Source organism: Myzus persicae, unplaced genomic scaffold (genome assembly GCF_001856785.1).
Source record: "Myzus persicae strain clone G006 unplaced genomic scaffold, MPER_G0061.0, whole genome shotgun sequence".
Lineage (NCBI taxonomy): Eukaryota > Metazoa > Arthropoda > Insecta > Hemiptera > Aphididae > Myzus > Myzus persicae.
Genome location: NW_019102619.1, coordinates 850,735 through 866,364, shown reverse-complemented (window position 1 = coordinate 866,364; position 15,630 = coordinate 850,735). Strand labels below are relative to the sequence as shown.

General features: G+C 29.8%; 1 protein-coding gene across 1 annotated transcript in view; it reads right to left on the bottom strand.

Annotated features, from left to right (window-relative positions):
• Positions 1-10,891, bottom strand: part of LOC111032707 (bestrophin-4-like) — a 34,770-nt gene extending 23,879 nt beyond the window's left edge. Inside the window, exon 1 of the mRNA XM_022313144.1 lies at positions 10,713-10,891. Coding sequence (XP_022168836.1) covers positions 10,713-10,891 — 179 coding nt within the window. The remainder of the gene's footprint in view (positions 1-10,712) is intronic.
• Positions 10,892-15,630: the final 4,739 nt, after the last annotated feature.

Sequence of the window (15,630 nt, the reverse complement as noted above, 5' to 3'; positions counted from 1 at the left end):
TGATACAATCTTATACTCTTATGAAAGTAAGCAACATACTTGTAATTTCAAATAACTACAAGTTTATACAAACAGTTGAATTCAAATAATGGCTATTAACCATGAGTCATCAATTCATCATTGATTGCCATATGCCATGATTATTGTTTATTTTGTTTTTTCGACGATATGTATCTATAGTTCACCTAAAATTATTTAATTAACTCAATTTTTAGATAGCAAGTATACTCTCCATTTATATATATTCAGAAAAGTGTTTGTTTTTATTTATATAAAATACTAAAAATACGTATTTATATAATCTTCCACGGCGTGTTTTGATTAAACTTGTATTTTATACTACCTATTATTCTTTAATTGAATTATTGTTGATAAATACATTTCATAAAAAAATATTTTAAGGACTGGAAAAACTCGCACCTATTAATGAAATAATAAATCTATGGCATCATCTATAAGTATTATCTTATGCTATATTGCTATGTAAGTAGGTACCGGGTATAAAATAATCTACAATAAATAAAAAAACCATAGCTTTTAAAACCACTAGATCTTATAATATATTTGCATTATAAAAATAAAGTTTAATTTAAATGCGTTTGGCCTTATATTATTGTGTATAATATAATATTATAACCAGTTACGTATTTGATATTGTTATACGGACGAAAAGAGAGAATAGGAATTAAGAAAAAAAAACCATAACACATGTTGTAGGAATATATTATAATAATACTATACTGCAGAAGTCCAAATACTAGTTTTTTTTCGATCGTGATCAAGACTAGCCGGTATAAAACTATAACATTACGTAGGTGTGCTGTTTTATGACTGCAGATCCGAACTCTAACGACCCGTACGATATATATGCGAGGATAATATGCGTTCACCAATACCTCAGCAAGTATATAATATGTAAATAGATATAACCAATATGGGATACTTATAAGTCATATTAGATATTGATATCGGTTTAGGTTTTTTTTTGATTCGTATAGTTACCGCATGATCGAAACAAACGAAAATAATATCGAAAATGTGCATAATGTACGTTACGTGTGTTGTGATAGTGTAAAATACAATAAATATTTAGTATGCCTGTGACGAGTTGATACGCGATTCACAAACGCTTTGATTTTTTAGTGCCAGTAGCTGTATGCGTGTTTGTGTATAACACGATTGATTTGACGACGCGTGTTCTAACTACGAGAACATGAAAATAAAATGTCTTAAATCGTTTATTCGTGTTTCAAAATATGCAATCCACAAAAAGTTAAAATGGAGAGATTATAAACATTTTAACTTTTAAGTCAGAATATGAGTTTTAAAATATTGTTTGTGAAGTGTAACAATAAAAGATTTAAGTCTTTGTGAAAGCTAGAATAATTTTACCTTTTAAAACCACATCAAGAAAAAAAACATCGTTACCGTTAAAACTGGATTTTCAAACAATTTGCATAGACTCAGTAGGAGTGTATGATATATCCTGTATAATGTAGTATATGTATAGGTGTAGGTTACGCGTACTTTGTCGGATAGGCAGATTTTTAACAACATCCAGTTATGTGAATAATAATATACTAATTAGACGTCGTCCGAATGAAATGTTTTTATTCTAATCATTTTTGAGCTGTAGATACACTAGTAAGTAGTAGTTACTTCTATGCATAATATAAATATATCTTATCAAAAAAGTGGAACTGTATTCGTAAATGGACCCGTTTGATGTATGACCAACTAAAAATTTTTCGAATAAATATTAATGTATTATATACGTTGCATAATATTATGTATTTTACAAGTGTTTTTGAATTTAGGTATAAAAATCGTTAATTGTTAAGTAAACCACACCGCGCATTAAGAGTTATTAATTATTCAAAAGTTAAAAGTACCGTGAAAACGAAAAATACTTAAGAGTTAAGCGTATAAATTAGACCTCATTATGTCACAGTAATATATTAACATAAGCCAATCAATGAAAACTAAAAGAATTAGGAATACACGTACCAACAATTACACATTAATAAGGAATTTTAATAGTAGTTTTAAATTTTAAATAACTAGTTCGGTAAGGACCATTAATTAAATAAAAAATAGGAAGCAAAACAAAAAAACCAATGCCTAAAAATGATTACAAAATAAAACTAAAAAAAAGTAGTTCAAGTATATTAGCATTGTATATTACAGATTAGATGATAATTATTGTTATTATTAAATGATTAGGAATTTAAACTTTGTGGTTTCTAGTTGAATTTATGTACTTTACTTCGGTAGTGGTTTTTTATAATACAGAGCCTTTTAAAATAACAGTAAGATACAGGTCCTATAATTTTCTAAAAATCTATACTGAAGAAGATAATTGTGTTCCTACTGACAATAAATACAATTCAAACATGTTATATTGTCAATAATATAAAATAAATAAAACAATAAATCATGGAATGATTTTGTGTTAAAAAACATATTTTGATTTGCTTGAGTTCAGTCTGGTTTGATAAAAAATAAAAAGTATATTACTATATTTTCATATTAAAAGTTAAAATAAAAATGGCACGAGTATTCAATTTATAAAATCGTATTTTAAAAGAAAAACTCTTGAAAGATTTTGACGTAAATATTTTTCAATTAATTATTGAGAATTCAGGTTCCCGACTAATTTACTATAGTGCAACGAGAATAAAAACATTAAAAAACATAGAAATATTATTATTATTTTAATGTTTGACTGTAATTAAGATTATTATTACTAAACTTCACTTTTAATGCACAACGATAGGTATAGTATCAATATGAATAAATATAATTTATATGCCTATAGTTTAATATAAAAAAATGTATAGTTTTAATTTTATGACTTTCTAATTAAATATACATAAAAAGAACAAAATAATTTATTTTCTACATCATAAATAAATTAATAGAACATAATATTTTTAATCATACTAACATTTAACATATCTATCTTAATTTAACTTAAATACTATATATTTTCATTTTTTATATTTACTGAAGAAAATATGTAATGTTCATATGAAAGCGATCTAAGATCTTTCACTGCATATAATAACTAAGACTTAGTTTTAACTTTTTAGTATCAAATTAACCGAACTACAGCTATACCGTACTAATAAGTCATTTTTATTATTAGAATTATGTTGGCTTTTTACAATACAGCACAATAACAATAATACGACTTAATAATTTGACATTATTGGTATAGATATTATATAAATAATATTTTGTAATATTTTAAAACTTATATTCCAAGGATCGTAAATTATTTTAAATTTAAAATGTAGGTTCTAATAATGCACTAGGCTTATCTGTCCATGTCGATATTTATTTATGTGTTAAGATAATTTTTAGTTTTCTCAACGACTAGATTTGAAAAATAAAACGGCACGTAGGTAAATCTTGGGATATTCAGAAGACCAATAAACCATATAACATTTTTATACTTGAAAAGTGTTTGAGGTTTGATTTGCATTTTTAATGAAGATTTTAACAATTATTTCCAAAGAATTTCCGTAAGCTTACATACTGAATATAGTCTGTGAAAACAAGGAGTTAATCACATATGTAAATAACAAATTTTCGATTGAACAAATAAACATAAATAGACCATGTGACAATGCATAATTTATTATATATCTGAAGTAGCCTCAATTATTCATAAAAGAATTTAAAAAAAAATATTTATTTTTCACAATACATTGAGAAAGTTATTCTTCTACCTAACAATACCCATATACTTACCAATAAATCATATTTAATTTATGGTTTTTAAGTATAATATATCAAAATTTAAATTCATGTTATAGCTATAAATACTAGAAATCTACTGGTTGAGATTGTATTTCAGTTAAATTTGATAAGATTTAATAATTACAGGATATTGGCATATTGCAATATTAACAGTACAGTATTGTAGTGTGTACTCTGCGGACATTTTAAGGAATACTTCCCCAATATTTTAACTGCCACTTTTTAACATATGCATATAGGAAAATATTCAAATGTTTTTTTGAAAGGATAAAAAGGATAGAACCTTAGTCAATAACTAAAATGAGTAAATAATTTTCAAACTGTCCGAACAATAATCTTTCTTTAAAATATATTTAATCTTAAGTAATTTTTTAAAGCATAAAAATCGCACCAATCTTTATCTTCTAGTGTATTTCTAGTAGCAACACGGATGGCTCTTTTTAAATTATTTATAGATATTTTAAATTTTAGACTTTATTAAGGTTTTTTCTATAATCAAATTAGATAAAAAAGTTTGAAAATTTAGTACAAGGTTTCTCATAAGTTATATCTACTTAAAATATACAAAAACACATGTGCACAATTTTGTTAGAAATGTTTGAAGTTAATTTCGATGAAATTAATGGAAATCACAAGAAATTCGAATCATTATACATATGTATAATTAAAGAATGTAAAGAATATTCATTTTTTTTTCTAAGGTCAGAAAAATTAATACAAAGTTCTTCATAAGTCATTTTTACAGCAACTTAAAATCATCGTAAATATAATATATACACAATTTTGTTATATAGACATTTTAAGTATTAGTTTATTTTTCACAAATTAAATTCTGTATTTAAATTTTAAACTAAAAGTAACGTTTAGTTTTTTGTTGTAATTCGAAAAATATTATTCGTAGGGACTTGAAATATTTTTCCATTACGTATATTGTTATAATAAACACAATAACGTTTTAAAAACATTTGGATTCCTTTTATGATATTTAAAATTTATTTATATCACAATCTTTCTTAGGCCGTTCTACAGAACATTAAAATCATATGAAATAATGAAATAATATATATTATAATATCATAGGTATGTGATTTGTTTTTGGAAAAATTAGTTCAATCCACCTTATTAATTAGGTACCTGGTACCTATAAGTTACAATTGAGTCATTACTAATAGAAAAATAAATGAATATATAAATATAAATAAACATATAATAAGATATTTTTTTGAAAAACGGACTGTTTCTGAACAGCACTGTGTTATGTATACAATGATTTATCAACGAATTCATATTTAATTATCGATTTCAGTGGCCAAATTAATGACGAGGTACACTTGACACTTTTTATATGGCAGAGTGTCTTAATGTTTTTTTTATAGTTGTATTAAAATAAAAAAGTACAACTGTTATTAATTTACAACTTAATATAATTTTATTCTATATACTTAAACATAGTATCATAGCATATTAATAGTACCTATTTTCATTACTTCAATAATAATTTTAAAATCGCAATTTTGTATGCGTTACACATAATACGACGAACATATTCAAAGTAGTAAAAAAATTCATAAATAAGCAATGTAATTTTGATTTTAATTTAAATTTGATTTAGATTAGTATCTATTAAATAAAGGCATTAAAAAAATTAAAAAAAAAAAAATAATAAAAATTTGAAATTTGTAAATACTTTTTACAACCCTAAGTTTGTAATTAAGCAATGGTTAACTTTTTGGGTGCGTTTTAATGTCGCTATTAATTCAAGAGGGTGAGTCTAGCTATGTAAACTTGTATAATGATCAATATTTACAGAACTTACACCGACAGTCAACACGTTTTATCATTATAGTTTTAGGTAAATAATAATGATTTAGATAAAAAACATTACATTTAAAAATCAAAGAAAATCTAATAATAATTTACAAGTACTTAATGACATAATTATTTTTCATTAAATTCTTTTATACTTTACAAACACGTTCAATGTTTATAGTTGAATATGGTATGATACTAAATTAATAAATATCTTGTGGATAATATTATAAATTATAATGGCAAAAAGAATATTGTTTCCAAAGTAGCACGTCATGTAAAAAATGTATATTATCCATTATTACGGAGTATCAAACAATTTATGTAGATATTATTCCTAAAACACTGTAGGTATATAAACGTTATTGGTTCCATTATATTTGTTTTGGATTTTAATATTGTATTTCTTATTATATGTAGTATGTACTATGTGTTTTTATGCCATGTTATTCAGACGAATTTTTGTGACGAATCGTAAAAAGTTGGAAAACTGTAATTTTGTTTTGTCATTTTAAAAGACCGCGAATTCTATAAAGGTTGTCACAGTTGCCGCGTATATTTTGACAGTGAAAAGACATTGCTTGCTATTGTGCCCGAATAGATTATTTAGTATTTTATGCTCGGGCACATAAAAATCGTTCATTATGAATTTTTACTGACCAATAGATAAATTAAGTCGAACAAAGTAATCCAAACAGCTTTCTTGGTTTATGTGGCAGTATGTATTTTTTGAACAGACGTCTTTGAAATATAATATATAACAGAGATCTCTCTCTATATTTTTGAAAGAGAGAGATAGTTTTGAATTGAAAGTTGAAAGTTTAAACATACATATAAAATACATATGAAATATATTATTACGTCGGTATAGTTATGGATGAGTAGGGTCGGAATTCGGGTCTGGATCTCTTATTGAAACTTCAACATTATAAAGTTTAAAAGTACCTACTTGCTTGTATTCAAATTTAGTTTAATACAATAATTATATATTACATTAAATGATATGTTAGAAATTTACAATCTTAAAATGCTCAAAACTTTTAAATTAATGTATTAAAAATCTTACTTGAGCCACTGATCCCTTAGATAATATTCTTACCTTTAAGTGTGGTAATACGTAAATTAATTTTAATATTAAAACAAAAAAGTAATAGGGATTTGTCTGATAGTAAAATTTGTCATGTTGTACTTTAGCAAGACAGGGACGTCAGTACGTCATATCTATTTATCGATTTTATCGTAATCATATCTATTTACAACTTAGCCTATGTTATCTGACATACATTTTGTAATCGATACTTTTTACAATTATTATTTTTTAGTAAGTACGTAAGTACTTAAATTATTATTTAACAAAACGTTATTTTAATTCAGTTCAAATATTACCTACAAAGTAAGTTGACATTTATTACAAACATGTTTCTTTTATTGAAAATACGTTTATAAATAATTGGTTAGTTATGGATTTGTGAAGCTTGTACGCAGAGAACAAATAAAAATAAGTAACTTTCAAGGGTTAAAGGGGGCACACAATGGAAAGGGGTACTGTGATTCATTTTTTATTTTTAGAGTTCCTTGTAATATTTTCCTACTACAACAATTCATTGAATTGTTAACTGACAATTTTTTTTTTCGGAATATTAATGGCTTTTGTTAATAAGTAGCAATAATATACATATATGACATAGCATTTTAATGTCACCATCTAATATTAAATATAATTAAATAGGTACAAATAATATAGTTATAAGCACATCAATCATATATTTTTTTCTTCTAAGGACTTAATGACATAAAAACGCTTTTTAACATTTATGTACTATAAATTAACAAAGATAAATATAACAAAACAATATCAAAAGGAACATGAATTATATTTCCCTTGAGGCTTAAGTACATTGCACAAAATGTTAAATTTTTACCTAATAAAAAATAAGTTGCGAGGCTCATCAGGTCAATAATTTGTATCAATATGGTTTTATTTAATTAAAAACAATAAAATATACTAATAAATATAAAATGATAATTGTTCGAAATTAAATAATTAATAGATAATTAGAAGAAGTTATTTTGATTAGCCTTCAAACTCAACGTACGCACGTACCATTTGAAGAATTAGTTTATGCTGAAGCCTTTTAAGCGCAATCGGGGGTAGGGGATCGAGTACCTCCACGTATCCTCCTTTAACCCCTGGACTAACTATTTAGTACTGCAATTAAGAATTCACCTCATACATCGAGGCTTAGGGATGACCCTGACTTGAGTGTAAAGTAATATTATTTTAGGAGTATCTATACTGTTACTTCCAATCGTGTAGAAAAATTTGTACTAGAGACACGTCTATTATAATTTAGTCTATTGAGAGCTCGTGCAATGTATTTGGTATTGATCGTACCTCATTAAATTTGACTAGTATTACTGTATTACTTACACGAAACATATTTTTGTTTATATCTGTTTATATTAAAACACAGCGCAAGTAATAAGGTTAAAGAAGACTATAAGTGTATATTATATTAAGAGTGATATAATAAAATCGCTGTTAAACGATTCTGATTTATGTGTTGCTGCAACATTAAGAACGCGATGACAACACTTGTGCGCCGATATATATTTTATTTGACATAAATATTGCGTATGTTAAGGGCCCACTAGGTAAGGCACATAATAATATAATATATTATTATTTTAAACACATAAAATATACTTATAATTGCTTAGATAAAAACATTCAACGGGTATACCATGTCGTCGTATAACTCACCTATAAATTATAATATACGATATAACTATATTATGGTACATTGGCGCTTAAATGTAAGGATAGAACGGTCGAATTAGACAACTATTTATAATTTATAAGGAAGTATGTTCCCCCCTATACAGACGACTTTTAATAACATTTTTACAGATTATTAAATCTAGAGATTTTGAGTAGATGTCAGATTATTTAAGGATGGATAGAAATTAAGAAGTTATATTACTTAATGGAGCATGAATTTATTTTACATACCTACCTAATGTATAGTAATTATAATTATAATAATAGTGACGATGCCAGGATGATAACGCTGATGAATTGTGAACTGGATATTTGCAAAAAGTATATTGAGCCCCCCCCCCTCCGGTGATTATCGTTAACTTCCTGACAGTGATGTTTTGCTATTACATCCAATTCCACTGGACATGATCGTCCTAGTATTCGACAAACATACGTTATATCGACTAAGCAGTAAGCGATGGCCTTATCGTTGCGCTTTTCCGGTAACGTAAGCATTTCCTTTGTTGGTTTCTGTTCGATTGACGCTGTCAGCGTGTCAGACTCTTTTGACATTTCCACCTTCATTTTTGGTGGTTCTGCTGTGCTTGTTCTTCAGGGTGCAGAAGTCGTCCCAACGCCATGAGGATCTATTGTGTTCTATTTACCGAACGGTTGTAGTCTAAATCAGCTGTAGCATAGCCGCATAGCTTCTAAAGTGGGAAGTGACGGAAGGAGATAGTAGATCCAGGTGCAGTTCTTTACAATCTTATGTAAAACTTTGTTGTTTTTTTTTTAACGATAAATTATCCAGAAATATACTAAATTTCGAAAATTCATTTCACCTACCATATTCTAGTCAAAAAATTATTAAAATGTGAAGCACTAGAGTCCACCGATATGCTACACTTTTCCTAGCACTTTAGTCATTACGTATGCACTATTCAAGATCATGTATTACAAACAATAACGTAGTTGCTATTATTTTGAAGCATTGGACTCTTATTCTTCGTTGACCATACGCCCTCCATATTTTGTTGTTGTTACAATTATACATTTTATTTTCGATTATAACATTCATGTTGATGTTTTTGTCTTATTCACTATAATTATTTTCGTTTTGATCCCATCTCATATAAATGCCAAGAACTTTCAGTTAATCGGAATATGAAACAAGTCAATTTCTGTTCAATAATCGTTTGTCATTAACTAGGAACTGGAAAGTCTTAGAGAGTTAGAGGTATTCAAAATCGTTGGTAAGTACCTTAGAGGGAATACAAGTAAATTATGTTAGTATAAACCACATGAAAAATTACTGTAACACCATATTTCATTTGGTAGCTCAAAAAGTAAAAGGACTAATGTATCTACATTTTGTTTTTCATAAATTAAATAATTATAATGCTTACTACTTATCTAGATTAAGTCATAAATCATAATAGTTTATTGTTTGGTTTCCACTCGAACTCCTAAGCAAGGGATTGCACTTGAATAACCGGAACCTTTAAGGCCGGTAGTAACACTAGTATAAAATCCCTAGAAAAACCCATCACCACCTGAAACTCAATAATAACACTGAAGGATTTTTTAATATCGTAATTATCTGAAATCCCAAAAAATTAAGGCGAATCAAAAACCTGGATATTTTTAACATACAAATTTCCTGAGATCCTCATTTTGTAATTATTTTTAGTGTTTAGATTCGTTTGACACATTTGGTAACCATGGCCATAGGAGATAAACGCTTTTCGTAGTGAACAGAGATATCTCAAAGCCAGTTTAATATTCATAGTTATTACCACACGTGGGCCAGAGTGGACCGATTTATGGAAATTTAAAAATAACAGCAGTACCGAATAACAATTACCTAAGTAGTAAATTTTCATTTTATTACAGTACTCGTAGACCATAGTTATTGTTATATTACCATACCATCGTCTATGATATATCAGTAATTTTGTATGAGTTGAATTGATATTCTAACGATCATCTAATATCCCAATAATTTTAAATGCCCGGTGTTTAAAAACCTGACACGGGTTGAATATATCCAAATCGGAAGCCCGAGTATATGATTTGGGTGTAGCCCTGCTCCCAAGCATGTGCAAATACGAGTGAAAATGTGTGTGCACTCGATCGCCTCGTTTGGGAATCAACTCAAGCTTGGTGGGTTAAAATTTGAAATTTAAACTGGAACGGAACCAATTTGGTTTACCTTTTAAATGCCTAATTCCAATTGGGAACCAATCCTGAAAATCCCATTTATTTATTTAGGTGTATAGGACGAAACAAGACTGTTAATATTACTGTCGAGATTATGTTCAACATGGCACCGAACACGACCCAGTTTGTATGGCTAGATCACATGACACGGACTTACTCCTTTTGAGCGTTGGTGAACGCGTTCCTGTACAGGGCGCTGATGATGACGAACGCCACCATGAACAACAAAAGTTCCCTGTACAGTACCTGGTACAGGCTGCCCCGCCACAGGAACAATAGTTTGGTGAATCCTGCGCTGCTCGACGACGACACCTTGGACTGGTAGCTGACGGTCATCGTGGTCGACGGCGGCGATGTAGGACTTGGGTCCCGCGCTGCAGATGATCGACGGCGTCTCGGGCCGCATCCGCTCGCTCGGCAATGTCAGCACGCGGGATCGATGCCGACAATGACGACGACTGGTTAGGTCGGGTAACGCGGTATCACATAATAACACTACTATGGTAAGATGGCGTATAATATATATATTGCATTTTACTACCGTCTCCGGGTCCGTGGTCGAAGCGCCGTTTTCATTTCGGGCCGCCGTCGGCGGAAACGCTCGACGTTCGCTATATTTTATGTTATATAAAGTAGCTACGACGACGGACGTGCACGCCGAGATTTTCCCGCGATCTATCGATCGGCGCGAAATTCTATCGATCGTCTCCGAATATATCGCGTGCGGTTTGCGGTTCGACGGCGACGACGTGTTAACAATAAGCGCTCTATACGACGACGATTCGACGCGGCGCGCGCGCGCTTTTGACTGACGCCGGCGGCCTGTGCGCGGTTAGGTACAGCTGCAGGTACGCGCGTTACGCGGTCTAGGCGTATTTTTTTTATTTAAATTTTATTTTTTTAGTTTTAGGTTTATATACATTGTTTTAGCAGCCGCCGCGTGCACTGCAATATACGCATAGGTCCCTCCCCCTCCTCGGCGTTTTCCCGGCGGAACGCTGCAAGTGCGCGCGCGCGTGCGGCGGGCAAAAAAATATTAAAGGCGAGAGACCTTCCGAACGCAAAAAATTTTTCTAGATAAACAACGCAATCCGCGCCTCGCATTGTTTACACGCGCCTCGTGTATGGCTATATGTATATATTCACGCCCGTAATCGGTAAACAGGGGGGGGTACCCCATTGTTCCGACCCGTGCGTGAATAACACATCACGTATGTACCTACTGTATATGAGGTGTATAAAAAAAATAATATTTATATAATATTATTATTGCCGAGGTTAGGTCGCCGTGTTTTGCGCGTGTCGCGTAATGATTATATCATAATGATATCGACGCGGGTTTGATTTTTTAGGCCCGCTCAATCGTTTCATAGATCTATAGGTACGCTGCATTATGTTGTACTGCTATTATTATTGTCTTCCAGATTTGTTACCGTCATGTCGATTACTATCCATTTTTCCTCGCGGCCCCCGGCGAAAGCGCGTCGTACTTACATAATGTTAAACACAGTATTTGTGTATGATGTACCGTGGATACGACACGCAAATAAAAGCGACACGCGACTCTGATAATGTGTACGATAATAAAGTTATTTATTAATTGTTTTATAATTATTTCAAATATAACATGTGAGATATTACGTTCTCGGTAGTTTTAAGACCACGCGACCTTATATTGTGAGCGGTTAGATTTTTGAGGTGTATTATAGTACAATAATATATGATGCAAGAGTTCGAGGCCGTCGTAAGAATATCATGCGGGGCGACCTGCGACCTAGCGTCAGACCCTTTTCCCCCTCGGAAACACGTGTGGCGTTATCGCGAATAACTATGGATATGCAGCAGTGTTGTGGTGTTAGTGTCTCGAGAATGTGATCAGTATAGGTTGTAAAACAATGTCGGAAAGCGAAAGGACTTATCGAAGGGAGAATAAAAACACTCACTTATTTACTTTGCTGAGTTGCAAAAATGTTCGATAAAGCGAAATTTCCAGACACTTGTAGACATCGTACGAGTAATTAATAGCTAGAGTCTAGTAGACTATAGATAAATGTTTTGAAAATTGATTATAATCTTTCAAAACCTGTTTCATTAGCGTTTTTTCTGATAAAGAAACAGCTGATTTAGTGACTTAATATACCTATTTACAAACGAATAATCAAAAAGAAAATAATAAAGACGATTAGTGTTCATGCGTTTTGGAGGCCGCGGAGATGAAACATCTGCCAATACTTAGTAAATAATAATAAATAAACTAATGTATTGTCTTATGAAACTAAAAAGGAATATTCAGAGGATGGAGGTGGTTTTAATCAACTGTTCCAAAAATTATAGGTAATATTGTTTAATTGCATCGTAAAATAAAAATTACAACTGCATATCAATATATTATAATATTGTACTTCAATTTTAGACTAATATAGTCAAATACTATACTGAGTGTTCCGTGAGGATATACCCATTAGTAGACTGGAATTCGCCACTCGGACAAAAATCGGGTTTTTACCGTTTTACTTATAAGCTAAAAAAATGATTAAAAATCATGAAATTAATGAAAATGAAATGTTGAAAGGTTAAAATTTTCAGAAAAATAAACTCTTTAAAATAGATATTTTCAACGGTTTCAAAATTTAAAAAAATTTAAAATAAATTATGTGTAATAAACAGATTTATGATATATTTATTATCTCAGGAGATATCGGAATGGGTAAATACTCGAGGGTCACTCTGTATACTACTAATAATTTCTTTTCATTTTTTTAAATGGTTTTTTTCCAATTAAATTTTATTATGCTTTCTCAAATTGTTAAGAATATTAACACTAGCATAAACGGTAATAAGCGTAACTCGCCGTTTTAAATTACCTATTTTTAAGTGTAAATAACAACAGCGTAAAAAAATTGTGGTTTTTATACGAAAAACGTTTCTCGACTACATATTTATATAGACATTGCACAATATCATAATGCCAGCGACCACAACTCAGTGACGGAGTGTGTAAATTATAAAGGTGAGGATCACGATTGTCTACTTAGTTAACCATGGTGAGGATTTTATAGGATGAGATCCATATGGATTTTGAAATAATATAATTTTCTATTAGTTCCAGTATAAATTATGAAATAATATCTTTGTTGAACAGTAAGTCGATAATTGAACTTATATTTGATAATAATAGTTACCTACATATAGCTTTTGTAGTTTTGTTAAAAGAAGAAAATGTAATTTTATATAAAACATTGAAATTTTTCTGTGAAATTATGTTGATTTTTCCAGTTGCCATAATGAAACCAAAGATACCGTGCAGACATGATAATACCAAAAGGTAGATACACCGTAATTCCTGCAGTGTATATCTTTTAGTACTTTCAATATGAAAATTGACACCGGTCTTTTGGTATCCATTTCAAATACCACCGCCATCAGATATGTACTACGACCACGGCACCACACATATTGTTATTTTTGACTTTAGTTTTATTTATTTCATTTAATTTAATTGCATGACGTAAATAACAAATTTACATTCTACCGAATACTACGTTTAAATTGTTTAAAATGGAGTGGGTACATGTATTTTAATTTATATTATTTCGTGTTATTGGACACTTGTAATGTAGTTGTTTTGTGCTGCAAAAATGAATGATAAGTTTACCCCAAGACGGATGGTGAAACGAGATAAAATCGTAAAACTGTTTTTCCATTGGAATATTTTTCTAAAAAAGGTTGATGTACAATATGAATACGTTGAATATTTAACCGATCATCAATAATTTATTGTCGTTTAAAATTTGGATTAGCGAAATTTTTAGTCTATAATCGATAGGGTAAATTATCAAAAAAATATCACAATAACTGCATATTACTATGTTTTGGCTTAAAATAATTAGTTCACGATTATTTTTTATGTGCCTTCGTTTTCAAGACAAAATTATTATTAAAACTCAGACAACACCTCGCCAATACTCCGTTGTCGCTTGCATGTTGAGTGGTTTGAAAACTTATACCTGCAGCAAAAGGTCAATGGCCCAGCCACCCAGCTATTGTAGGTGACTTGTACCAGATAGGGGGGAAAAAAAGTCGACATTTATAGTCATAAATATGACTATCCGACAAAGAATATAAACAATCTCAATCACTCTTTATGTATGTATACTGTATAGATAGGCTGTATAACGATAAGATATATTGTATTATTTATAAACAGACACTTGTTATAATAATAACGCTAATAAATTGTGATTTGTGAATACATTAAACCTGCTTAAGTTAATTATACAACGTGGTCATTTTAAGTCTCCGTTACGTGGAACAATTATATTCTTTTTTTTTAGAACGACAAGTAGTTATTATTTATACGGATAAACGTGAAAGACTGAAGTATACACTTTACTGGTGATAAATTTAATCTTCGTAAACCGGTAGTGTATTGCTCATGACGACGGACGTGCACTTCTTTTTCGTCATTAAAACAACGTAAAAAGTCATCGTTATCGTAATTATATTTTGTAATTATTAACTTAGATATCAAACAGAATACGGTTTTATGTTTTCAATTGTTCGGAAACGTATAACTTGACACAATGTAAATTTTGTAGTTACGCTTGTACCTACCCAGTAATATAAATACAATTTTTTCTTCTTACCTCATCTTTGAAAAACATCATCACTGATTTTTTATTTATTGTGATAGTTTTTGATAATCTATAACGTCGTAGTATATTTTATACTCATTGATCACAAATGATCTGGAATAGCCACATTCTATGGTAACTCGAAATTTCGACTTGGTTCCGGAGTCATGGAAAAATTACAATCAAGTGGAAGTACCCAACATTTTAAACATCGTACGAATAATTTTTTTTCTAGACTGCAAATATTAAAATGCTATTTATTTGATACGGATGAGCCGTGTCCACGTGTAAGTTATTTGTAAATAGTCTTGAATCATATAAACGAATTGAGGCATCATATTGTGTTTTTCAAAAGAGTGTATACTACTGTATACTACTGTATAATATATTAATATTATATGGTACAGGCGTATTATATACGTTTAGTGCAATAATATACTG